We start from the raw sequence: 25,645 nt of genomic DNA, 5'->3' as shown, positions 1-25,645 counted from the left end.
TCTGCAATAAAATGTTCCTATCCTCCTGCTCGCTGTCTTCTGTGGTGCTGAACTGAGCTGTGCATGCACAGCTCAACTTACAGAACCGGGCTGATCTCTGTGTGCTGGAATGACGCCTCCTGCGCATGTGCAGGAATGACATCACTCTGTGCTGGCCAATGAAGATAGCTGAAGACTGGCACATAGAAGATGCTGGCATAGGACCGTTGGAAAGGCGAGTATTAACCACTTTAGCTCCGCTTTGTTATTCGGAATGGTCATGTTTAAGGATACGCTGTCACTTCACTCATACAGGTCAAAGTGACAATTTCTGTACAAAGCTGCTGACTTCTCAAACATTTCCATTGCAGTCAGCACAAAATAGCTGGTGCTTCCAAGTATGGCTGAACATGTGATCTTACATAATGCAGTGCTCAGGCACCATCACATGATGGAGGGGATGATGTCACCACTCCTAGTCTCTGACACCAGGTATTTCAATGGCAACTATGACAGATAAAAGGAGCAGTGAAGGATTGCCGAGTCGGGGTAATTTTTATACACACAGTGAAAAGAAGTGCAATGCATTGAAGAAACATCTGTGTACATCAAGTCTAAAAAAAAAAAAAAAGGGGGGGGGGTGTCAGGTGCAGATTGGGGTGCACCAAGATGCGTTAGCAGGACAAGACACCATTTTGTAAGCATGTTTTTAAATCAAGAGAATTTGCACAAAACTCAATTTCCATTCTGTCCTGAATCACACTTGTGCGCTGCAGTAAGGCATGGTGCTGCAACATGCATGTGTCAGTACATTGCAGTGCCATTCATTATAACACCTGCAATGCATGGTAATACATTACTATGTTTTGTTTTCCAAAGTAAAAGAAGTAGGTTCCAGTTTGGGGCATGCTAAAGGGAGGTGGCGCCATTCAAGCATTCAGAGATCCAAGCATCTGTTAAAATGTTCACTGCACTTTTATGTGCAGTAATTGTTTCTCAGTTGAGATGAAGTACTTACCTTCAGAGCTGACACTTTCTTCTAAGTTACCTAGTAACTGTATCTGAGAGCTGAGCCAACACAAGAGCTGGCAGTATTCGGGAGATGACAGACCGCCTTCTAAAGCCGGACCTAGACTCGCCTCATCCAACAGGGGACCTTGGTACCTGGCATGAGAAGAAATCATCTCAAGGTGTGTTCACTATGTTAATATTTGACTTCCATTTAAGTAAACTGTCACACGGTCATGATTGATGGGGGGGAGAACAAGGGCCATAGAGGACAGGCAGGAGTTGAGGGAAAAGAGCCAGAGAAGACAGCCTTGGGGAGGAATGACAAGGGTCTAGATGTGTAGCGCATGGCATCAATACGCATGATGTCATGACGTTGATGAGTGTCATTCATCCATTTTGCCACGTGGGACACCGTGCATAGCAAGCCATCTTGCTTTGGTGGTTTATACCGCCTTGTGCTAGCACTTCCCCCTTCCTCCTTTGTGGCAGTAAATCATGGCGCTGGGAGGGATTTGCTGTTTCATTGCGACTGGTGGTACTGGTGGATCCAATGTGTTCTTCCTGCATGGTGTTTGGGATAGTATTGACCATACCCTGGATTACAGCTTCGATATGCATATCATGGTATCTGTCCTTTATATTTGCTTTATTATATTTTCTTTTCTATACTTTTTCTGGTTCCTTTCTTTCATTAGATGGGTTGTGTCTGGAGTTTAATCCTATATTGCTTATGGTTTATTCCTACTCTTATGGATTCAATTTTGGCATGCAACATAATCGTGGCACTGATTAATATTTCTTTTCACCAATTTTCTACACTTTTCTGCTTACGCTGTTACTCTATTGGATATGTCCTACCTTGGGCTTTATCCAATATTGGTTCTAGTTTTATTTCTATTGTCTTTTCAAGGACTTGGTTTTCTCTTCATCCCCTTTTCTTTAACTTCTTTGGTCTATACTGCAGTCAAAAGGTGACCTACACTACTTTTATATTTATACACTTATCTCACAGCAGGGTGGATTTGATTTAAATCACGCTTATTTAAATCACTAGTGAAAAGGCTCGATTTAAATCCTATCATAATTTTTATAGGGCAACTGTCATCTCTGTCCCGCAGCGGCTCCGCTTCTGACCCGCTTTTGATTCACCGACAGTCCCATTCAGTTTAATGGGACAGCTGGTGATGCGGCAGTGACACAAAAAGATGAGGGACGTGGCGGCAGCAGGTGAGTGGATGCCCGCACACAGGCGCTGCCATGATGGATCAAAAATGAGAGGTGCTCTTTAAATATAAGGACTCAGACTCATTCTTGCTGGTAGTTAGAATCTTTAATATTTGCAAACCAAATGAAGGTTTCCTTTTCAGAATAATAAGCTGTCAGGTTAGTAAAACAGCGATATCAAAACCGATTTTAGGTTAATCACACATAGTCGGAGAACTTCTCAAATTCTTTTATTTCATGTTTTTTCTCGTGGTTACTGTGAAATTGCGTGAATGCATCAATGCAATGCATGTTATCTCAGCTTGTAGAGCTTGGATTCATTAAAAGAGTTTACCAAAAATGTAAATATTGCAGAATATACAGCCTCATGCTACATAACTAAGCTCCATTTCATGCTGATTAAACTAAATTATTAATGCACATTAAATAGAAAACTATATTTAGACAGATTTTTACTCCTAAAGCATTGTATTAAAATAAATTTGATAAAAATTAAAAAAATCCAAATTTTTTTTTTAAATGATCGATTTTTATCCAGCCTCAGAATAATTATAATTCATATTTTTCACAGATATAACTTGTATCTGCTGTGGGTGTTATTATGGATCATTTTATGGACTTACATCTAACCAATTTTTGGTCTGCCTTCCACCGGTCCCTTTTGAACTTTGCAGATCCTACTGCCACAGCTCCCGGGGAAGACGTCCCCGAGGACATATTTCACAGGTGTTGTCACTTCCCTTTTGAGCTGGTCTGTAGGTATTAGGGTTATCTATTTGAATTATAGCACAATTTGTTAAACAATATCATACTATCATTATTTCTTTCTGTATTTATTTCTACTCTGCATCTGTTCCTGAGGAAGTGGACTGAGATCCACGAAACACGTCAAGCTTTTTGGATACAATATGATATAGCATTTGGCTTATATGTGCAAGAACAAAATAATCATGTATTAATGTTTTCTGCAATTCTTTTTATCTATGTACAGTGCTCAGCATAAATGAGTACACCCCTTTTGAAAAGTAAGATTTTAAATATCTCAATGAACACAAGAAGAATTTCCAAAATTTTGCTAAATCTGAGTTTCATAGAACATTTGTTTAGCTCATGAAAGTAAGTTTAATAATATAACTTAAATTACAAAATCTTCAGTTTTACTGAAATTAGTTGATGCAAAAATGAATACACCCCACAACAAAAACTACTACATCTAGTATTTTGTATAACCTCCATGATTTGTAAGGACAGCACCAAGTCTTCTAGGCATGGAATGAATACTTGACAACATACTGCATATGTATCTTTTTCCATTCTTCAAGAACGACCTCTTTTAGATCCTGGATGCTGGATGGAGAGTGATGCTCAACTTGTCTCTTCAGAATTCCCCATAGGTGTTTGACTGGGTTCAGATCAGGAGACATACTTGGCCCCTGAATCACTTTCACCCTGTTCTTCTTCAGAAATGCAACAGTGGCCTTCGATGTGTGTTTTGGATCATTGTCATGTTGGAAAAGTGTGCGATGACCAAGGGCACAGAGTAATGGTAGCATTTTCTCTTTCAATATAGAGCAGTACATCTGTGAATTCATGATACCATCAATGAAATGCAGCTCCCTGACACCAGCAGCACTCATGCAGCCCCACAGAAGGACACTGCCACCACCATGTTTCACTGTAGGCACCATGCATTTTTCTTTGTACTTCTCACCTTTGCTACACCATACAGTTTTGAAGCCATCAACTCCAAAAACATTTATCTTGGCCTCATCACTTCAGAGTCCTATTAGTCTTCTTTTTCAGCATGGGCCCTGGCAAATTCTAGGCGGGTTTTTTGTTCATGGGCTTTAGGAGAGACTTGCTTCATGGACAACACCCATGCATGCCATTCCTCTGCAGTATATTGTGTCACGGAAAATGATCACCCCAGCTTGGCTGTCTACTTCTTTAGCTAACTGCAGTGAACTTGCATGGCGATTTTCTTCAACCCTTCTCAGCAGAAGACGCTCCTGTTGAGCTGTTAATTTCTTTGGATGACCTGGATGTCTCTGTGAGATGGTTGCAGTTCCATCTTTGTTAAATTTTTGTATCACTTTTGCTACAGTATTCTGACTGATAAGTAAAACTTTGCTGATCTTCTTATAGCCTTCACCTTTCTTGTGTAAAGAAATTATTTTCTTTCTCAGGCCTGGTGACATTTCTCTTCCATGTGGTACCATTGCTGACAGCATAAAATGGGAAGGGGTTTTCCTTGTTAAGTAACGCCATTTTATAATCAACTGACTGCTGCACACCTGTTTAATAATTAGACCAGGAATGTTCAATTTATATTGTCCGACGCCCAGGACATGTGGTTTCGGGCACAAAGACAGGTAGGTTTTTTTTCACTGCTGCAGGTAAGCAGTAGGGCTCATCTGTCAGGTGGAAGCATTCGAGAGGCAGCACTGCCGCCCATTTGCTTCCACACAGTACACTATGGTGCCAGCCTCCGTCCCCCCACCAGCTGTCTCCTGGGCTCTGCTTGCCCATCTGCGGACCTGGGACCAGTTCAGTGGCTGCTGGCATGTATAGGGGAGGAAGGAGAGTGGACACATCCGCTTCCCACCCCTTCTTGTCATGACCCGGAAGTGATATGACGTCACTTCCGGGTCACCGTTGACAGATGGCCTCGATAAGGAAATAATGCACTGCATTACATTCAATGGAGAACAGGGGAGACATGCAGGGTCTCTTAGGCTCTGCATGTCTCAAAAAAGAGAACCTGTCGCCAAAAATCATCATATAGGGGACAAATGTCCCCTATGTGATAAAAAAAAATGTACGTTACACCCAAGCATATAATACCCCCCCACACAATTTTTCAAGCCCCCACATATGTACACGCATACAAATGTAAAAGTGCTGGGGCACCTACGCAAGAAAATAACGATTGCGGTACACATTACATGTCGCCAAGCACGGCAGAGTGAGAGCAATAATTCTAGCACCAGACCTCCTCCGTAACGCTAAAAAGATGATGACCTATAAGGAGATTTAAAAGCATCACCAATAGAAAATATAGGGTTACTAAAGTTTGTTGCCATTTCACAAGCGCGCATAAATTTAAAGTTGGACATGTTGGATATCTATTTACTCGATGCGCCCTCGTCTTTTATATTTTACAAAACAATTAGATAATTTATTGCTTTTTGCGACCTAAAATTAACTTTAGTGTATTTTTTACTGAAAGTTTGAATTTCCTAGACCTTTGTGAAAATATTGTGTGACATAAAAAATTGGAACTACTGCTATTTTATTCTCTAGGGTCTCTGATTTCAGAAAATATATCATGTTTGGGGGTTTGTGTAATCTTCAGGCCATAAATGATTTTTTTTAAACTTGTGCAAAAAAACCCCCACAAAAAACAATTCTGGCAGTGAAAGGGATAAAGGATAAGCCTGACTCTCCCCTTTCCTGACGAGCACCCAAGAGGTGCTCATTACACTGCAAGGTGTCTCCCCTCCCCGCTAGTCCTCGAATGCGGTGCTAGAGACAGGCAGGGAGAGGAGGAGGAGATAAACAGCGCAATGTTAAAAATATTAAACGTTTAAGTTGCCATAAAAATTTTTTTTTTTTTACCAGGACAAGTAAATTATTATGAGGGAAAGGAGATTGGGGCACTGATTTAGTCCCTGGACAAGTAGTTTTTCCAAAAATTTCCAACACCCTGTTAGACTCACCTGTAGTTGAATTCTTGTTAATTAGGTTTTTGTTGTAAAAATGTAGCTTTGCTCCTAAGACTTCCATTGGGGCGTATTCATTTTTGAATCATGAATTAATTTGATAGGAAAAATACTTTTTTGTGTGCGCAAATTAACAAATCTTGCTTTCAATCAATGACCCGCATGTGTGGGAGTATTTTGTAGTATAATGTCCCATAGAAAATATTGATTCTGAAACAAAGTACAGGTTTTCTGACAAATCTGTTGGGATGTATTCATTTAAGCTGAGCACTGTATGTGTATTATTACAAACAAGCTCTATGTTGCTTTTATTTAATTTTATATGATTTGTATATATGGAATAATAAATCTGCTATCATATGTGATAATCATGATACTATTTGAGTGTGTTGTGCCTCATTTAAAGTCCCATAAGTATGTTTTTATTTGTTTTGGATATATGGATTTAGGGAAGGAGGCGTACCGCTCTTCAAGGTACCTCGGATCACAACCCAAAGGGCTCGTTCACACTTGACTGTTTTACCAATGCTTGCCAAACTCCCCTATAGCGTTTGGCAAGCGTTGGTCCGGCATTTGCGGAGCGTTTTTTAACACTCAGCAAATGCTCCGCAAACGCCGCATGCGCGGTTTAGCGGCGGTTGCTAGGCGTTTGCCAAGCGTTAAAAACGCCCCACAAACGCCTATAATGAAGTTTAAATGATGTTACCGCTCCGCAAACACCCCGCAACCGCACACGCTGGCTGGGCATTTGCGGAGTGGCACCATAGACTAGAATAGAAGGTTTCAACGCCTCCTGACTCAACCAGAGGCGTCCATTTTGCTGCGACGCTAACGCTCCCCTTAGCACCATGTGCTGCAATGTGCAGAATTGTTCGAGGCGTTTGGGAAGCGGTAAAAACGCTTCCCAAACGCCTCTCTGCCGCCTGCACACAACGCTAGTGTGAACTTAAAGAGTATAAGGGAGGATGGAACAAAGGGCAGAGAAGACAGCCGGGGGAGGAGATGGAAGAAGGAGCAGAGAAGACAGCCTGGGGGAGGGGGGGATGGAACAAGGGGCAGAGAAGACAGCCTGGGGGAGGGGGGGATGGAACAAGGGACAGAGAAGACAGCCTGGGGGGGGGGAGATGGGGATGGAACAAGGGGCAGAGAAGACAGCCTGGGGGGGGGATGGAACAAGGGGCAGAGAAGACAGCCTGGGGGGGGGATGGAACAAGGGGCAGAGAAGACAGCCTGGGGGGGGGGGGGGATGGAACAAGGGGCAGAGAAGACAGCCTGGGGGGGGGGGGGGATGGAACAAGGGGCAGAGAAGACAGCCGGGGGGGGGGGGGTATGGAACAAGGGGCAGAGAAGACAGCCTGGGGGAGGGGGGGATGGAACAAGGGGCAGAGAAGACAGCCTGGGGGAGGGGGGGATGGAACAAGGGGAAGAGAAGACAGCCTGGGGGGGGGGGAGATGGGGATGGAACAAGGGGCAGAGAAGACAGCCTGGGGGGGGGGGGAGATGGGGATGGAACAAGGGGCAGAGAAGACAGCCTGGGGGGGGGGATGGAACAAGGGGCAGAGAAGACAGCCTGGGGGGGGGATGGAACAAGGGGCAGAGAAGACAGCCTGGGGGGGGGATGGAACAAGGGGCAGAGAAGACAGCCTGGGGGGGGGGATGGAACAAGGGGCAGAGAAGACAGCCTGGGGGGGGGGGATGGAACAAGGGGCAGAGAAGACAGCCTGGGGGAGGGGGGGATGGAACAAGGGGAAGAGAAGACAGCCTGGGGGAGGGGGGGATGGAACAAGGGGCAGAGAAGACAGCCTGGGGGAGGGGGGGATGGAACAAGGGGCAGAGAAGACAGCCTGGGGGAGGGGGGGATGGAACAAGGGGCAGAGAAGACAGCCTGGGGGAGGGGGGGATGGAACAAGGGGCAGAGAAGACAGCCTGGGGGGGGATGGAACAAGGGACAGAGAAGACAGCCTGGGGGGGGATGGAACAAGGGGCAGAGAAGACAGCCTGGGGGGGGATGGAACAAGGGGCAGAGAAGACAGCCTGGGGGGGGATGGAACAAGGGGCAGAGAAGACAGGACAGCCTGGGGGGGGGGGGGGGAATGGAACAAGGGGCAGAGAAGACAGCCTGGGGGGGGGATGGAACAAGGGGCAGAGAAGACAGCCTGGGGGGGGGGGGGGATGGAACAAGGGGCAGAGAAGACAGCCTGGGGGGGGGGGATGGAACAAGGGGCAGAGAAGACAGCCTGGGGGGGGGGGGAATGAAACAAGGGTCAGAGAAGACAGCCTGGGGGGGGGGGATGGAACAAGGGTCAGAGAAGACAGCCTGGGGGGAATGAAACAAGGGTCAGAGAAGACAGCCTGGGGGGGGGATGGAACAAGGGTCAGAGAAGACAGCCTGGGGGGGAATGGAACAAGGGGCAGAGAAGACAGTGGAGGGGGGGGGAATGGAACAAGGGGCAGAGAAGACAGTGGAGGGGGGGGAATGGAACAAGGGGCAGAGAAGACAGCCTGGGGGGGGGGGGAATGAAACAAGGGTCAGAGAAGACAGCCTGGGGGGGGGGGAATGAAAACAAGGGTCAGAGAAGACAGCCTGGGGGGGGGGATGAACAAGGGTCAGAGAAGACAGCCTGGGGGGGGGGGATGGAACAAGGGTCAGAAGAAGACAGCCTGGGGGGGGGGGGGGAATGAAACAAGGGTCAGAGAAGACAGCCTGGGGGGGGGGGGGATGGAACAAGGGGCAGAGAAGACAGCCTGGGGGGGGGGGAATGAAACAAGGGTCAGAGAAGACAGCCTGGGGGGGGGGATGGAACAAGGGTCAGAGAAGACAGCCTGGGGGGGGGGATGGAACAAGGGTCAGAGAAGACAGCCTGGGGGGGGGGGGGGGAATGAAACAAGGGTCAGAGAAGACAGCCTGGGGGGGGGGGGAATGAAACAAGGGGTCAGAGAAGACAGCCTGGGGGGGGGGGAATGAAACAAGGGTCAGAGAAGACAGCCTGGGGGGGGGGGGGGAATGAAACAAGGGTCAGAGAAGACAGCCTGGGGGGGGGGAATGAAACAAGGGTCAGAGAAGACAGCCTGGGGGGGGGAATGAACAAGGGGCAGAGAAGACAGTCGGGGGGGGGGATGGAACAAGGGGCAGAGAAGACAGCTGGGGGGGGGGATGGAACAAGGGGCAGAGAAGACAGTCGGGGGGGGGGGAATGGAACAAGGGGCAGAGAAGACAGTCGGGGGGGGGGGGAATGGAACAAGGGGCAGAGAAGACAGTCGGGGGGGGGGGGATGGAACAAGGGGCAGAGAAGACAGCCGGGGGGGGGGAATGGAACAAGGGGCAGAGAAGACAGTCCTGGGGGGAATGGAACAAGGGGCAGAGAAGACAGCCTGGGGGGGGGGAATGGGAAAACAAGGGGCAGAGAAGACAGCCTGGGGGGGGGGAATGGAACAAGGGGCAGAGAAGACAGCCTGGGAATGGGGGGGGGGGGGGATGGAACAAGGGGCAGAGAAGACAGCCTGGGAATGGGGGGGGGGGATGGAACAAGGGGCAGAGAAGACAGCCTGGGAATGGGGGGGGGGGGGGAACAAGGGGCAGAGAAGACAGCCTGGGGGTGGGAACAAGGGGCAGAGAAGACAGCCTGGGGGGATGGAACAAGGGGCAGAGAAGACAGCTGGGAGGGGCAGAGAAGACAGCCTGGGGGGGATGGAACAAGGGGCAGAGAAGACAGCCTGGGGGGGATGGAACAAGGGGCAGAGAAGACAGCCTGGGGGGGGATGGAACAAGGGGCAGAGAAGACAGCCTGGGGGGGGATGGAACAAGGGGCAGAGAAGACAGCCTGGGGGGGGATGGAACAAGGGGCAGAGAAGACAGCCTGGGGGGGGGATGGAACAAGGGGCAGAGAAGACAGCCTGGGGGGGGATGGAACAAGGGCAGAGAAGACAGCCTGGGGGGGGATGGAACAAGGGGCAGAGAAGACAGCCTGGGGGGGATGGAACAAGGGGCAGAGAAGACAGCCTGGGGGGGGATGGAACAAGGGGCAGAGAAGACAGCCTCGGGGGGGATGCAACAAGGGGCAGAGAAGACAGCCTGGGGGGGGGGGATGGAACAAGGGGCAGAGAAGACAGCCTGGGGGGGGGGATGGAACAAGGGGCAGAGAAGACAGCCTGGGGGGGGGGGATGGAACAAGGGGCAGAGAAGACAGCCTGGGGGGGGGATGGAACAAGGGGCAGAGAAGACAGCCTGGGGGGGGGGGATGGAACAAGGGGAAGAGAAGACAGCCTGGGGGGGGGGGTGGAACAAGGGGCAAAGAAGACAGCCTGGGGGGGAGGGATGGAACAAGGGGCAGAGAAGACAGCCTGGGGGAGGGGGGGATGGAACAAGGGGCAGAGAAGACAGCCTGGGGGAGGGGGGGATGGAACAAGGGGCAGAGAAGACAGCCTGGGGGAGGGGGGGATGGAACAAGGGGCAGAGAAGACAGCCTGGGGGAGGGGGGGATGGAACAAGGGGCAGAGAAGACAGCCTGGGGGGGGATGGAACAAGGGACAGAGAAGACAGCCTGGGGGGGGATGGAACAAGGGACAGAGAAGACAGCCTGGGGGGGGATGGAACAAGGGGCAGAGAAGACAGCCTGGGGGGGAATGGAACAAGGGTCAGAGAAGACAGCCGGGGGGGGGGGGGGGAATGAAACAAGGGGCAGAGAAGATAGCCTAGGAATGGGGGGGGGGGAACAAGGGGCAGAGAAGACAGCCTGGGAATGGGGGGGGGGGATGGAACAAGGGGCAGAGAAGACAGCCTGGGGGGGGGGGAATGAAACAAGGGGCAGAGAAGACAGCCTGGGAATGGGGGGGGGGGGATGGAACAAGGGGCAGAGAAGACAGCCTGGGAATGGGGGGGGGGATGGAACAAGGGGCAGAGAAGACAGCCTGTGGGGGATGGAACAAGGGGCAGAGAAGACAGCCTGTGGGGGATGGAACAAGGGGCAGAGAAGACAGCCTGGGGGGGGATGGAACAAGGGGCAGAGAAGACAGCCTGGGGGGGGATGGAACAAGGGGCAGAGAAGACAGCCTGGGGGGGGATGGAACAAGGGGCAGAGAAGACAGCCTGGGGGGGGATGGAACAAGGGGCAGAGAAGACAGCCTGGGGGGGGATGGAACAAGGGGCAGAGAAGACAGCCTGGGGGGGGATGGAACAAGGGGCAGAGAAGACAGCCTGGGGGGGGATGGAACAAGGGGCAGAGAAGACAGCCTGGGGGGGGGAATGGAACAAGGGGCAGGGAAGACAGCCTGGGGGGGGGGGAATGGAACAAGGGGCAGAGAAGACAGCCTGGGGGGGGGGATGGAACAAGGGGCAGAGAAGACAGCCTGGGGGGGGGGATGGAACAAGGGGCAGAGAAGACAGCCTGGGGGGGGGGATGGAACAAGGGGCAGAGAAGACAGCCTGGGGGGGGGGGATGGAACAAGGGGCAGAGAAGACAGCCTGGGGGGGGGGGATGGAACAAGGGGCAGAGAAGACAGCCTGGGGAGGGGGGGATGGAACAAGGGACAGAGAAGACAGCCTGGGGGGGGGATGGAACAAGGGGCAGAGAAGACAGCCTGGGGGGGGGATGGAACAAGGGGCAGAGAAGACAGCCTGGGGGAGGGGGGGATGGAACAAGGGACAGAGAAGACAGCCGGGGGGGGGGGTGGAACAAGGGGCAGAGAAGACAGCCCGGGGGGGGATGGAACAAGGGCAGAGAAGACAGTCAGGGGGGGGGATGGAACAAGGGGCAGAGAAGACAGCCCGGGGGGGGGGGGGGGTGGAACAAGGGGCAGAGAAGACAGCCCGGGGGGGGGATGGAACAAGGGGCAGAGAAGACAGTCAGGGGGGGGGATGGAACAAGGGGCAGAGAAGACAGTCAGGGGGGGGGATGGAACAAGGGGCAGAGAAGACAGTCGGGGGGGATGGAACAAGGGGCAGAGAAGACAGTCGGGGGGGGGATGGAACAAGGGGCAGAGAAGACAGCCTGGGAATGGGGGGGGGGTGGAACAAGGGGCAGAGAAGACAGCCTGGGAATGGGGGGGGGGGTGGAACAAGGGGCAGAGAAGACAGCCTGGGAATGGGGGGGGGGGGTGGAACAAGGGGCAGAGAAGACAGCCTGGGGGGGATGGAACAAGGGGCAGAGAAGACAGCCTGGGGGGGGATGGAACAAGGGGCAGAGAAGACAGCCTGGGGGGGGATGGAACAAGGGGCAGAGAAGACAGCCTGGGGGGGATATGGAACAAGGGGCAGAGAAGACAGCCTGGGGGGGGGGGATATGGAACAAGGGGCAGAGAAGACAGCCTGGGGGGGGGGGGATATGGAACAAGGGGCAGAGAAGACAGCCGGGGGGGGGGGGATATGGAACAAGGGGCAGAGAAGACAGCCGGGGGGGGGAATGGAACAAGAGGCAGAGAAGACAGCCTGGGGGGGGGGGGAATGGAACAAGGGGCAGAGAAGACAGCCTGGGGGGGAATGGAACAAGGGGCAGAGAAGACAGCCTGGGGGGGGGAATGGAACAAGGGGCAGAGAAGACAGCCTGGGGGGGGGAATGGAACAAGGGGCAGAGAAGACAGCCTGGGGGGGGGAATGGAACAAGGGGCAGAGAAGACAGCCTGGGGGGGGAATGGAACAAGGGGCAGAGAAGACAGCCTGGGGGGGGGGATGGAACAAGGGGCAGAGAAGACAGCCTAGGGGGGGGATGGAACAAGGGGCAGAGAAGACAGCCGGGGGGGGGGGGGGATGGAACAAGGGGCAGAGAAGACAGCCTGGGGGGGGGGGGGGAAATGAAACAAGGGGCAGAGAAGATAGCCTGGGAATGGGGGGGGGGGGGGAACAAGGGGCAGAGAAGACAGCCTGGGGGGGGGATGGAACAAGGGGCAGAGAAGACAGCCTGGGGGGGGGGGGGGATGGAACAAGGGGCAGAGAAGACAGCCTGGGGGGGGGGGGGATGAAACAAGGGGCAGAGAAAACAGCCTGGGAATGGGGGGGGGGGATGGAACAGGCGGGCAGAGAAGACAGCCTGGGGGGATGGAACAAGGGGCAGAGAAGACAGCCTGGGGGGGGATGGAACAAGGGGCAGAGAAGACAGCCTGGGGGGGGATGGAACAAGGGGCAGAGAAGACAGCCTGGGGGGGGATGGAACAAGGGCAGAGAAGACAGCCTGGGGGGGGGATGGAACAAGGGGCAGAGAAGACAGCCTGGGGGGGGGGATGGAACAAGGGGCAGAGAAGACAGCCTGGGGGGGGGGGGGAAATGAAACAAGGGGCAGAGAAGATAGCCTGGGAATGGGGGGGGGGAACAAGGGGCAGAGAAGACAGCCTGGGGGGGGGGGATGGAACAAGGGGCAGAGAAGACAGCTGGGGGGGGGGGGATGGAACAAGGGGCAGAGAAGACAGCCGGGGGGGGGGGGATGAAACAAGGGGCAGAGAAGACAGCCTGGGAATGGGGGGGGGGATGGAACAGGCGGGCAGAGAAGACAGCCTGGGGGGGATGGAACAAGGGGCAGAGGAGACAGCCTGGGGGGGGGATGGAACAAGGGGCAGAGAAGACAGCCTGGGGGGGGGATGGAACAAGGGACAGAGAAGACAGCCTGGGAGAGGGGGGGATGGAACAAGGGACAGAGAAGACAGTAGGGGGGGGGGGATGGAACAAGGGGCAGAGAAGACAGTGGGGGGGGGATGGAACAAGGGGCAGAGAAGACAGTAGGGGGGGGGATGGAACAAGGGGCAGAGAAGACAGCCTGGGAATGGGGAGGGGGGGGATGGAACAAGGGGCAGAGAAGAAAGCCTGGGGGGGGGGTGAAACAAGGAGCAGAGAAGACATCCTGGGGGTGGGGGGAGGGCCGGGGGAAGGTAAAGATGGAGGGAACCAGGACCGGAGACAGACGGGGGGGGGAAATCAGAAAGAGGAAGGCAGGAGCCAGGTACAGGCACACGTCTATACCGGGGTCTACTCATACAGTACAGCAGTGTCCGGGCTCTGTGTACGGCACTGACATCACAGCACATCTGTAAAGGTCTCTCCTCCTCACCCCAGAGACTCCAGCGTGTCCAACAAATCTGCCTCCATGCCGCCAGCAGATCTCCTCCAATCACCACATACGCTCAGCCTGCAGTCAGTCATTCACCTGCTTCCGGTCCATCAATGATACAGGTCCGGGCTGTAGCGGCACTTCCGGAATAAAGGTTCTGGGTGGTATTGTGTTTCGCACTCGGTGTTCAGTCAGAGGCGGCCGTTTCCCTCCTATAAACCCGTGCGGGGGATATAACCGAGTCCCATAGTCTGTTCCTCTTCCTGAACTGGGAGATTCCTTCATCCCTCACCGAGTCAGTCTGCCAGATTAGGAAGGGGAACACCCCAGGAGGACTCAGACTGGAGGGCTGACTGTCAGCTTTTCTGACCTGGTAATGGTAACGGGTAATGGTCACCTCCATAACATACTGATCATATAGAGCCCAATCTAGCCACAGCCAGTTATCAACCAGGGTGCCCTCAGGCTTCTTCAGGGGTGCCTTGGCAAAATGATCAAAAGTTGTATACAAGCCAGCAGGTGGAACCAGGCTGCCTTTTAGTACACAAAGCCACAGGTTTTCATTGTGCACTTTTATGACCTTCAAGTTGCCAGCATCCTAATAACCAATGACATTAACAGTTGATAAGGAGGACGTTGGGTGCATGCACGTCATCCTTGTTTGGTCTTCCCCTGCCCCTCTCCGTCAGCACTGGGGTCACATTAGCAGAGAGTGAGGGAGAGACTGGAATACTAGTCAGTACCAGTCTGCAAAGGTGTATTTACTTTGGAAGAATAAATCACCTCTAACATTGGGTGTACTGGATGTGTGTAGAATAGGTTTTTACATTTTAAATTGTGCCTTGCGATTGTGCATAATTTTAAAGGTTGCCTTGACTGAAAAAAGGTTGAGAAACACTGGGCTAGAAGGAGGGGCAACCCTGAGGACTGGGGACACCAGAACAGATAACACGCAGTAAACTCAGTCAAAACAATTCACTTCAATAAAAACTTTTTCTTAAAGGAGCTGCATCCTGCTGTATTAGATTTGAAAGATAATATACCAGGGCATGGCCCCTTTAAGAAGAAAGTTTTTTTTTGGGGGGGGGGGGGACGTCACCATGAAGTCAGCTTGTTCCAAGATAAGGTGCAGACCAAGGTGCCTTCAGTTGCTACGTGTTCACTGAGTAGTGAAGACCTACCTCGTTCTCTGGCAAGTTTTTTTCTTGCAATTTCATTCGATTTGATTTTATTGCAGCGGCATTCTTGCCCATTGACAGCACGTTGTTTAATTATTCTTAAAAATGTAACTATTTCATCATAAAAAGGTTGTTTCTCAGAAAAACACTGAAATGAAGCCTACTAAATCTAACGAGCAGGGCCCTCTGTTTCCTCTTGTACCAAATTGTATTGTAACTGTAATGTCTACCTTCATTTTGTAGAGCGCTGTGCAAACTGTTGGCGCTATATAAATCCTGTATAATAATAATAATAATAATAGCTAAAGGAAAGGAAGGAGGTATCAATGCCCAGCCTGCAGATACCCCAACCAAGAAGACCAAAAGACTGAAGTGTGCTCGGGCTTTTGTGCGAGGCTACACCAGAGCTGTTTTTGCATGCTTTGGTGTCAGCTGTGAAGTCAGGGGCCCGTACCCAAAGACAGAAGACTGGTCTGGTACGTAATGTGCATATTGATAGATAACTGAAACACTTTTATTGGATGCTTTATTCCCATTGATGACGGCTCCCATTCCCATATGTACAGGTCTGTCCGTGTACAGGGGACAATGACTGGCAGCCAGGAGGAGATGATGAAAGACCCCCAGAGCACACATAGCTCTGGGGGTTGATTAACTATAGACCAATAGGCTGTGCAAGGTCATTTTCTCCAGTGCTTAGTAAATGAGGTAAAAATGTCACTTTCCAAAGAACTTCCAATCACATGCAGAGAAAATAATATAAAAAACAGCATTTTTGCTTGCAAATGATAGTACATGAGGGCAACTCTGCTGACTTCTAAGCTCTGGAGCAAAAGCACACAATCTATTTGCCTTCAGTAAACCAACCCTTGTGCTGCCATTTTTATGTCAATTTTAACCCTTTCACTGTTGGACCAATTTTTTTATTTTTTTTCATTTTTTCTGCATACACTACTTGTTCATTTTTGTCTTTGAAGCATAAAATAGTTTCTGAAAGCACTGAGGCCTCATTCCCAGCTAGCCTATGTCAAACGAGCATTTTTCCAAGCGTTTCTTTGTGTGTGAGACGCATAGGACACCCTACTGATTTTCAAGCTGATCTCCAGCTTTAGTGTCAGTTTAAATTGCTCGGGCCAAGCTGGCTCAAACAGACTATTTTCCCCCACTAACGTGCAACTGTTGGATGTGCTGTATAGACTGTATGTAGCCTCAGCTACATACAGTATAAAGCATAACTAGATTCAAGCTTTTTTTTTTTTTTACTTTTTGAAGTGGAGAGGGATTAAACCCCATCAGGTTTTTTTTTTTTTTTTCTTGCTGTCTGCTCCTAGTAGGGAGATTTCCCCTCTCTTTTTGTCCTGGTGGCCATTATCACAGAGTGAAAGAAAATCCCAGACTTTGGGTTGTCACCAGAACAGGAATAGAGGTGATATCTTCCAATGGGGACACTAGTTCTGGGATCCCCTTCCTTTGGGGAGATTTCCTCTCACTTCCTGTTTTGGGCATGGGAGAGGAAGTGAAGGGAAATCTCCCCAGTTAGGACACACATGGCAAAAATAAACTTTACGGGGGTTATAACCCTTCTTTACTCTGTTCAAAATTAAAATAAATTGCCCAGCTAGTATGGTGGGGGGGATGATGGACACTTAATCTACAGGGGGGTGCAGCACGTTACACATGGGACTCAGTAGGCGTGTAGTGATGTCCGTAGACACTAGCAACTGCTACTGCCAGAGAGGTGAAGGAGTGAGTGCTCAGATATTTATTTTTATGGTCATTGTAACCCTTTCACTGCCGGAGATTTTTTTTTTTTGCACATATGCTATTTAGTTATTGTTCTCTTTAAATCATAACATAGTTTCTGATATAATTAAGGCCTTATTCACACCTACATTTTTTTTTCACACAAATGTTTGGGAGATTTTTTTTTTTTTTTTTTTGATCAGTCTCCTGTCTGATCTCAGGGCTGATATAGGACACACTTTCTGGGCAATACTGGCACTCAACAAAACCTCTGTTTTTCCATTAAAATCACTTTATAATTTTTATTAGCTGGTCTGATGATTTACCAACCCCTGCCACAATGCACAGCCAGGCAGGTGACACCAATACTTCCGGTGCCGGCTGGTTCGTAACTTCCTTTGTGACCCACCCATTCATTACACTATGAAAGGTTATCGTCACAGCGCTGATAATACTTGTTGCCTGCTTCTTGACTCACAGACTTGTAGAAAGTATCACAGCCAGTAAGTCAGGAGGAGTGCCAGGTAACCAGCATTTTTATATGAAGGCCAACAATAGTCATCCCTGTGTTCCTGTCATGTTGGGTTTATTTATTGTCCCTGGCTTTAGTTTTGAACTTTTCTCTCTGTAACTTGATGTTGTATAAATAAATATGAAATGTAGGTGAATGTGCTAAATTAGATTTGTTTTTTTTATTGTAGATGTATACGAAATTTACCAAAGCCACAGCAGGCCTGCCCTAGTGAGCGATACCGAATGTGACGTCCACATTCAGACTCCACCAGCATGTGACGTCCACATTCAGACTCCACCAGTGTGTGACCTTCATATTGAGACTCCACTACTAGAATGTGGCATTGGCTCTGAAACACCACCAGAGTATGACATTCAGATTGAGACTCCCCCCACTGGTGTCCCATCAGCTCCTCCTGTAGAAGAACACCCTGTCATCCCAAGCAAAATAAACCGAAACAGAAACAAACCAGAAGAAGATTAAAGACAGCTTGAGACTCCTCCAAAATGTGATGTTCAGACTGAGACTCCACCAAAATGTGAATTCAACATTGAGACTTCTCCCACTGAGGTGCCAAAGGCTCCCCCTGCAGGAGAACCCCCAATCATCCCAGGCAAAAGAAGAAAAAGAAACAGGAAAAAAAACCAAACCAGAACAGCTTGAGACTCCTGTAAAATTGATGTTCAGATTGAGACTTCATCAAAATGTGAAGTCAACATTGAGACTCCCCCCACTGAGGTGCCATCAGTTACCCCTGCAGAAGAACCCCCAGTCGTCCCATGCAAAAGAAAAGGAAACAAGCGAAAACAAGGAAAAAGAAAATGGAAAAAAAACAAAGAAGGCAAAAGAAGACGAAAAAGAAACACATACAGAAAATAAATAGTTAAGATAGGTAGGAAGGTTTTCCCAAGTCATCTTCCAGGACAGCCCACGAGACGTAGAGCACCTCCCACAGGACAATAAACATGTTGCCCCACACAGATTAAAAGGTGGTCCTCCAGGCCCTAGCCTCAGTTATTAGTGTTTTTTCTGGACGGGGGTAACATGTTTCCTTGAAAAGGTCTCCCTAGGTCTGACTGGAAGCTCTGTCGGGGGAGACTTACCTAGGGAATCCTTGTCTTCTTGCCCTGCAGCAATCCCCTCCATATAGTGATAATAGGGGAAGCAGCTGGCACAGTCTCTGCCAGTGCCTGGACCAATGTTTGGCATGCCTATGCCAATTTTCTCCCTTATGCCGGTGGAGGTGGGAGCCACGATGAGAAGTGGTGTAGAGCTTTTCTGTGCTGGCCTGGGCTTCCTCCTCGTACGGCGGTGGGGTGAGGCTTCTGCGCTCCATGCTGGCCCCTGATGTGCAGTGGCATAATTTCAGGGAGGTGAGTGACCTCAACACCGAGCGCCGGTGGACGCTGGTTCTGTTCCTCATTTACAGGCGCAAGGGAGACTGTGAAGGGCAGGTGGTCTTCAATGGCAGTGGTGGCTGATTTAGAAGACTGGATCCTGTCGATCCTCTCACAGCTCCTGTTCAGGTGGTTGACTCCAGGAATGCAGGTACCAGCTCCTCACAGGTATTTGGGGTGGGGGGGGGGGGGTCCGGATGTATACCTGTGTGGTTTTCTTCACCTGTCATGTGCAGCTCCTGGGGTGGTGAGCTGTTTTGTTTTACTGACAGTGTACTTTTTTTTTTTCTTCTTCTCTCTAGAACACAAGGTGTGTTCTAGTTAGAGGGCTTAAGCCTGAGGGTCTCTTTTTCTATCATTCTTTACAGACTAAAGCTCAGGACAAAGGTCCAGACCCTGGCTCCAAGAAAAATAATTGTGCTGTTTGTGTGGCCAAACTGGGCTCTGCCTGGAACAAGCCCTTATGCCGCCCTTGTATTAATATTCTTGTAAAGCAAGACTCTACGTCAGCTTGTGTAAAATTGCTGTCATCAGTCAAAAATGAACTTGTAACTGCATTCAGCTCCTTTAAGACCTTTTTGGAGGATTTTAAAAGTCCTACCCCACCTCCACAGCCCCTGGGTGAACCAGGCCTTTCCATAGCCAAGACCTTCTTGCCCACAGAAGTCAGGCTGGAGGTACCAGAAAGGGCTTCTGGGATACTTTCTTCACCCTCGTCTGGGAACAAAGAAAAGGGGAATTCTTCAGAGGAAGAAGTGGAGGGGGAGTAGTCCATTACTAGGTCTTCTAGGTACAGGCTCTCCTTAGATAAAATGGATGAGTTGTTGAAGGCCATTTACGAGACTTTAGAAATAGAAGAAGACAAGGTCCAGCTCTCTAGACATGACCTAATGTATGAAGGTCTACAGAGCAAAAAGCGCAGGGTTTTTCCTGCTCAGGAAAAATTTAAACTGATTCTGTCTCAGTCGCTAAAGTTCCTCGGGTACATAATAGATTTGAGGGTTCAAAAGGTGTTTCTCCTGATGCTCAGTTCCCTGTCAGAGGTCCTTTCACTACGGTGGCGGCCCTGTTTGTCTGGAGGTGCAGCATCTGTCTGCTGTGCAGAGACAAGGACCAGCGGAAGCTGACGGGAGGAGGACTGGGGATGCCGCTGGGTGGCCACACAGACATCTGGGAAGCAGAGTTGGCCTGATGAGGAGCGAAGGAGGTGGAAGAGCAACAAGACCGCTGGTGAGTACCCCAGATCGCCCTACCGAAGAAGCGCTGCACACACGACTGTGGACAGTAAAGAGGGTAATAGCAGAAGCTGGAGTGCGGTGAGTGCTCAAATCTAATAGGAATTCGACAGTGCACGTGTGTGGACTAGAAAAACAGGTGATCAGTGAAGACGCTGCCCAGGAAGTGGTAGGAAAGTGAGACGGGGGGGGGGGCACGTTAGCGGGCTTACAACAGCGAAACAGATAAAGCTGAATGAAGGAGCATAGAGGAGTAAAAAGATTGCTGGGAAGATAAGAGGAAAAAGCAGGAGGCAATATTTTTGTTAAAATAGTGACAAAGGATTGAAGTGTCCAAGCCATGCTACACTCATTTATTCATATCTCTCTGTGCTGAAAGTAATAGGGGAAACCCAGGTGTAAAGAGTTAAGAACAAGAAATAACTGATAAAAGCATAATGAGTACATTCGGCAAAAGTAGGAGGAGTAAAAGACACCTAAAATAAGTACAAGCACAATAAAACAAAAATATATGTTTCTGCAAGAAAGTCCTGGAAGTCAAACCCCAGGGAGACAGAGGGCTGTCAGTGCAAGACAAGTGATAGGAAATAATAGTGAAGATCAACTAAGTCTGTCAATGGAAACAACGGATCCAAGCCAAGATCAAGAAATCTTAAATATGGACGGTGAGGTGGAGATAAGGAACATAGAAGAACAAGGAGGATGTTTACAAATGCCTACAAAATCGGAAATGGCAGATATGTTTGCCAAGTTGGAACTCTCTATAAAGAATGATATGCCAATGTTACATAAAGACCTGGGACAAGTTCTAAAGGAAACGGAAGAAATGCTGGATAAACATGGCCAATTAATAAGAGAACTGAAGAGCCAAATGGAGGAAACTCAAAATGAACAAAAGAAATGAGAACAGAAATAGAAGCAACAACTTGAGGATTCAGGGGCTACCTGAAGCATTCCAAGGAGAAGATCTGAGAGATGTAATAAATAATGTGCTAAATCCAATAGTAGACAGACCTATAACAGAGCAATTGAAATTTGATAGAGTACTTTAGATAAGAAGAGCTCCAAGGAGTGACTATTGGAACCCCTAGGGATGTGATAGTGCGATTTCACTATTATGAAGCGAAAGTAAGAATCTGGGAGAAGATGAGAGAGATACCTTCAATAGCATACGGAGGAGCGAATCTGCAAATATATGCGGATATAGCCCCTGAAGCATTAGCAAGAAGGAGATCCCTGCAACCGTTGCTGGAGCAAATGTGATCAGAGAACATTCGATATAACTGGGATTTTCCAGCCTGTTGGGCCCGAGGGAAAGATGCTCGTTCAGCTAGATTGAGATTTCCAGAAGATCTCCAGGAATTCTGTGGAAGATTAGAACTGCAGTACCTGGTATTCCGAAATGGTCAGAAAGGCAAAAGGAGAAGACCGGACTGGAAAAGGAAAGGTGGCAATTGGTACAATGGAAAAGACTGCAACAGAGATGAGAACAATGGAGTAAGGACGATAATTTTTTTTCTAAGACTATAAATAGGAGTAATTTATTTGATGGGGCAGAGTAAGAAGTTAACTCCTTTTCTTTGGATCCTCTTGTTCCCTTCCTTCCTTTCCTTTTTTTTTTTCTCTCTTTTTTTCCAAGTGTCTCTTCCCTCCGAGCACTTTGTCTAGCGAGGCAGGTTACTATGGAAAAGGGATGAATGAACAAGAACAGGGGGAAGATAATGAAGTGAAGTAAGGGTGATACCCAAGAGGATAAATAGGGTGGGAGGACAAGAGGGAGGTATGGAGAGATAGATTTAATAGCAGCAGGACATAAGGAGGCCAGATATGCTTCTGGTCAGGGGAGGTGAGGAGGGTATGGGAAGGGGGGACCCTGAAACTCTCTGTTGACTCCAAAACCTATTACATTGAAATCTCCCTATACGTGGATTTGTTGAAAAGAAGATCTAAAATAAAGGGGTGACTGATAAAAACATAGTTTGCATTAGAGGTCATAAAGTTAAGGAATTGAATACTGCGGTTAAAAGACATAAGATTATTAGGGAAGTGTATTACATTCAACAGATGTAAAGACACATATCTCATGATACAAGAGTTAAGTTACAATCAAGAGAATATCCATACTGGTATGCGGACTCGTCAATGAAAAGAGCTAAGGGAGTAGCTACTGGGATAGCAAAAAATTTTAGATTTACTATAGAAGACAGGTTGGTGGACCCAGAGGGTCGTTTTTTGTTTCTAAGGGGGGAAACTATATGGTATGGAGTGTACACTGGCAAATATCTACTGTCCAAATAAGAACCCAATGGTGTATTTTGAAAATATGTTAAGGAAATTAATGGATTTTAAAAAAAGGAACTTGATTGTGGCAGGGGATTTTAATTTCTGTATGGATCCTCAGCTGGATACTTTGGTCGCATGTACAGAGAGATGGAGGTAAACGACTAAGGTCTATAAAAAGGATGCTACAGCAATGCCTACTGATAGACACCTGGAGATCAAAGCACCCTGTAGTAAGGGATTGTACATTCTATTCCTCTGTTCATGCGACATACTCCAGGTTGGATTATATAATGATAGCACATAGATTATTAGAGTCATTGTTTAAGACTAATATTGAGGTTACATCATTAGCAGACCACGCATCGGTCATAATGAAGTTGAGAATGAGAGGAGATCTGGAAAATATAAATGCTTGGAAGTTAAATGAGACACTTTTACAGGATCAAGAGAAGGAAGCGAGGATAAAGAAATCGAATACTACTTTTCATCAAATGAAACTGAGAGTGTCTCATTGACCTTGATATGGGAAGCCCAGAAGGCATATATAAGGGGTATTCTGATTTCCATAAGAGCGGAAAGAAAGAAAAAACGGTTGGAAAAGATCGGAATACTAATAGAGGAGTTATATGAATTAGAACAATTACAGTATTTTCTGGCGTATAAGACTACTTTTTATACTTAAAAATATACCCCAAAAATTGGGGGTCGTCTTATACGCGTTTGGGTTAAGCTGGCTGGATGTGTGGTAATACTGTACATACAGTATACCGTGCTGAGCCAAGCTGGCTCAAAACAAATGTCCCTATGACAGATTAATCTGTCAGCCCGCTGGATGTGCGGTATATACAGTATACTGCGCTGAGCTAAGCAGTTTCAAAATGTACCGGTACGTCCCTACTGTAATCAGCCCGCTGGATGCGTGTATGTACGGTAGCTGCAGCTACATACAGTATACACTGGGCTAATCATGGCGAGTGATGTTTTCTACTAACGAATACAAAGCCTGCTCGGATTGGCTGAGTCAGAGAGGTGGGCTGATGATGTCACAACCTCAGCCAATCCGAGCAGGCTTTGTATTCATTAGTAGAATCGCTCGCCGTGATTGGCCCAGGGTATACTGTATGTAGCCTTAGCTACTGTACATACACACATCCAGCGATCTGATTACCGTAGGGACGTACCGGTACGTTTTGAAACAGCTTGGCTCAGTATACTGTATATACCACAGTGGTATATACTCAGTATACTGTATATGCCACATCCAGCGGGCTGACAGATTAATCTGTCAAAGGGACATTTGTTTTGAGCCAGCTTGGCTCAGCGAGGTATACTGTATGTACATTACTGCACATCCAGCGGGCTGTATGTATACTGTATGTAGCCGAAGCTACCGTATTACCGCACATCCAGCGGTAACCATCTGATTTGGAATTTGATCCATATGATGACTGTCTTACAAATGTATCACAAGATGTCATTCATGAACTTATGATGTCAGAGGATGAACATGAGGATTTTGAAGGATTTTAAGTACCGGTAAGTCATAACCATTTCAATTAAAAAATCTGATGTTTTTAAATGGTGTTGCCTCGGAAGGGGGGGTAGTCTTATACGGCGAGTATAGCCCAAAACCTATGCTTTAACTGGAAAATTAGGGGGTCGTCTTATACACCCAGTCGCCTTATACGCTGGAAAATACGGTACATGAAAGAAGAACAGAAAAAGAGGTACAACATAAGATAACATTAAAGAGGGCAGAACTAAGTGAGTTAACGGAACAAAAAACAAAAAAGGTCTTCAATAGGGTAGCAAAAGAAAGATATCAAGGGGGGAATAGACCAGGAAAATATCTGGCAAGGATACTTAGGAAAAAGAAAATCAGTAAATTACATAGGGAAGATAAGAAATAAAACTGGAGAGATGGTATATCCAACACGAATGATCGTTAGTGTATTTCAAAAATACTATAGCTAGTTGTATGCAGTTAAAACTAAAGACAAAGAAGATCTGAAGGGAGATAGAACAAAATTTCATACATATTTAAAAGCAGGAGGATTGCCTAGATTAGAAGAAAGATTGGAAATACTTGAGAGACCGATAACACAAGCAAAAATACAAATAGCATTAGAGAGTACACTAGCAGGGAAGGGTCCAGGACCAGATGGATATACAGTGAGATACTATCGGAAATTTAAATAACTACTAGTGCCCAAAATTGTGCCTGTATATGAACGCACTAGGAGAAGGGATGGAAATGAGGAAAGCGTCATTGCTGGCACATATTCCAATTATTCCTAAAGAAGGTAAAGATCCATCTCAATGTGCCAGCTATAGACCAATATCATTATTAAATACTGATGCAAAATTATATGCGAAAGTCATTGCTACTAGGATGAAACTGCTTATGTCGGAATGGATACATTTTGACCGGGTGGGATTTATACCAAGGAGAGAAGGAAGAAATAATGGTCTGAGGTCATTGTTTCTCCTGCAAAAGAGTAGCAGGGAGAGGGCCCCTGTGCGATTGCTGTTTATAGATGCAGAAAAAGCATTTGATAGGGTAGACTGGGGATTTATGATGAGTACTTTAGAGACAATAGGATTAGGACCTAAAATGATTAAGTGGATAAAAAAACCTATATAGTCATCCCTGAGCAGCAGTGAAGATTAATGGCCTATATACCAGGTAAATTTATACCCCGTTAATAAATGAGATAAGATGAACTGAGGAAAGTCTCAAAAAGAACAATCTCTCAAAGGCATGATAGTGAAGTATATATGGGCAAATAAAAAAACCAAAAGGTAAAATATGTAAAGATAAAATAAATGGATTTAAATAGAAAAAACACAGCGCCCAGGACCAATCTACTAACAACCAATTTTAAGTGAAATGCTGCTGTGCATAGGTATATAAACCAAAACAAATTTTCTCAATATAAACCAGCGCAAAACACAAATATTACAATAATAAGTGAAAATAAAATTATAAAAACATTTTTTTAAATAATCTTTAAAGTCCAGTGATAAATATAAGTGACCACAAACCCGTGACATAAAAAATAATATAAAAATGATTTCATGAATCAAAAGTCCAGTGATCCCGAAAAAAAACTTTCTAAAAATTAATCTTCAGTGCTTCAAATAATTCTTCCACCATCCACCAGTGCCAAAACCAACATAAACCGCACTCACCAGATATTGGTGCGTAAAACACCATTCAGGATTATTTCGGGCTCCTGGACCCCCTTTGAGGACTCTTCTATTTTCCACCTCAGATCTATGGGTATTTCTCCACTCGTCCCCTCGCCAAATCACCAAGTTCCAAA

The 25,645-nt window shown here is 48.0% G+C and overlaps 1 protein-coding gene across 1 annotated transcript in view; it reads right to left on the bottom strand.

Annotated features, from left to right (window-relative positions):
- TSLIG3B (tRNA splicing ligase complex subunit 3B) overlaps nucleotides 1-14,094 on the bottom strand; it is a 41,342-nt gene extending 27,248 nt beyond the window's left edge. The window contains exons 1-2 of the mRNA XM_089671301.1: nucleotides 13,970-14,094; nucleotides 998-1,143 (exon numbers count right to left, since the gene is read on the bottom strand). Of these exons, the coding sequence (XP_089527427.1) occupies nucleotides 998-1,143; nucleotides 13,970-14,061 (238 nt within the window). The 5' untranslated portion in view covers nucleotides 14,062-14,094. The remainder of the gene's footprint in view (nucleotides 1-997; nucleotides 1,144-13,969) is intronic.
- Between the last annotated feature and the right edge of the window lie 11,551 nt (nucleotides 14,095-25,645).

The sequence above is a fragment of the Staurois parvus genome, unplaced genomic scaffold, assembly GCF_062004578.1.
Source record: "Staurois parvus isolate SC_StPar_1 unplaced genomic scaffold, SC_StPar_1.0 ptg000104l, whole genome shotgun sequence".
Classification (NCBI taxonomy): Eukaryota; Metazoa; Chordata; class Amphibia; order Anura; family Ranidae; genus Staurois; species Staurois parvus.
Note: the sequence above shows the minus strand (reverse complement) of the source record. Positions and strands in the feature narration are given on the sequence as shown.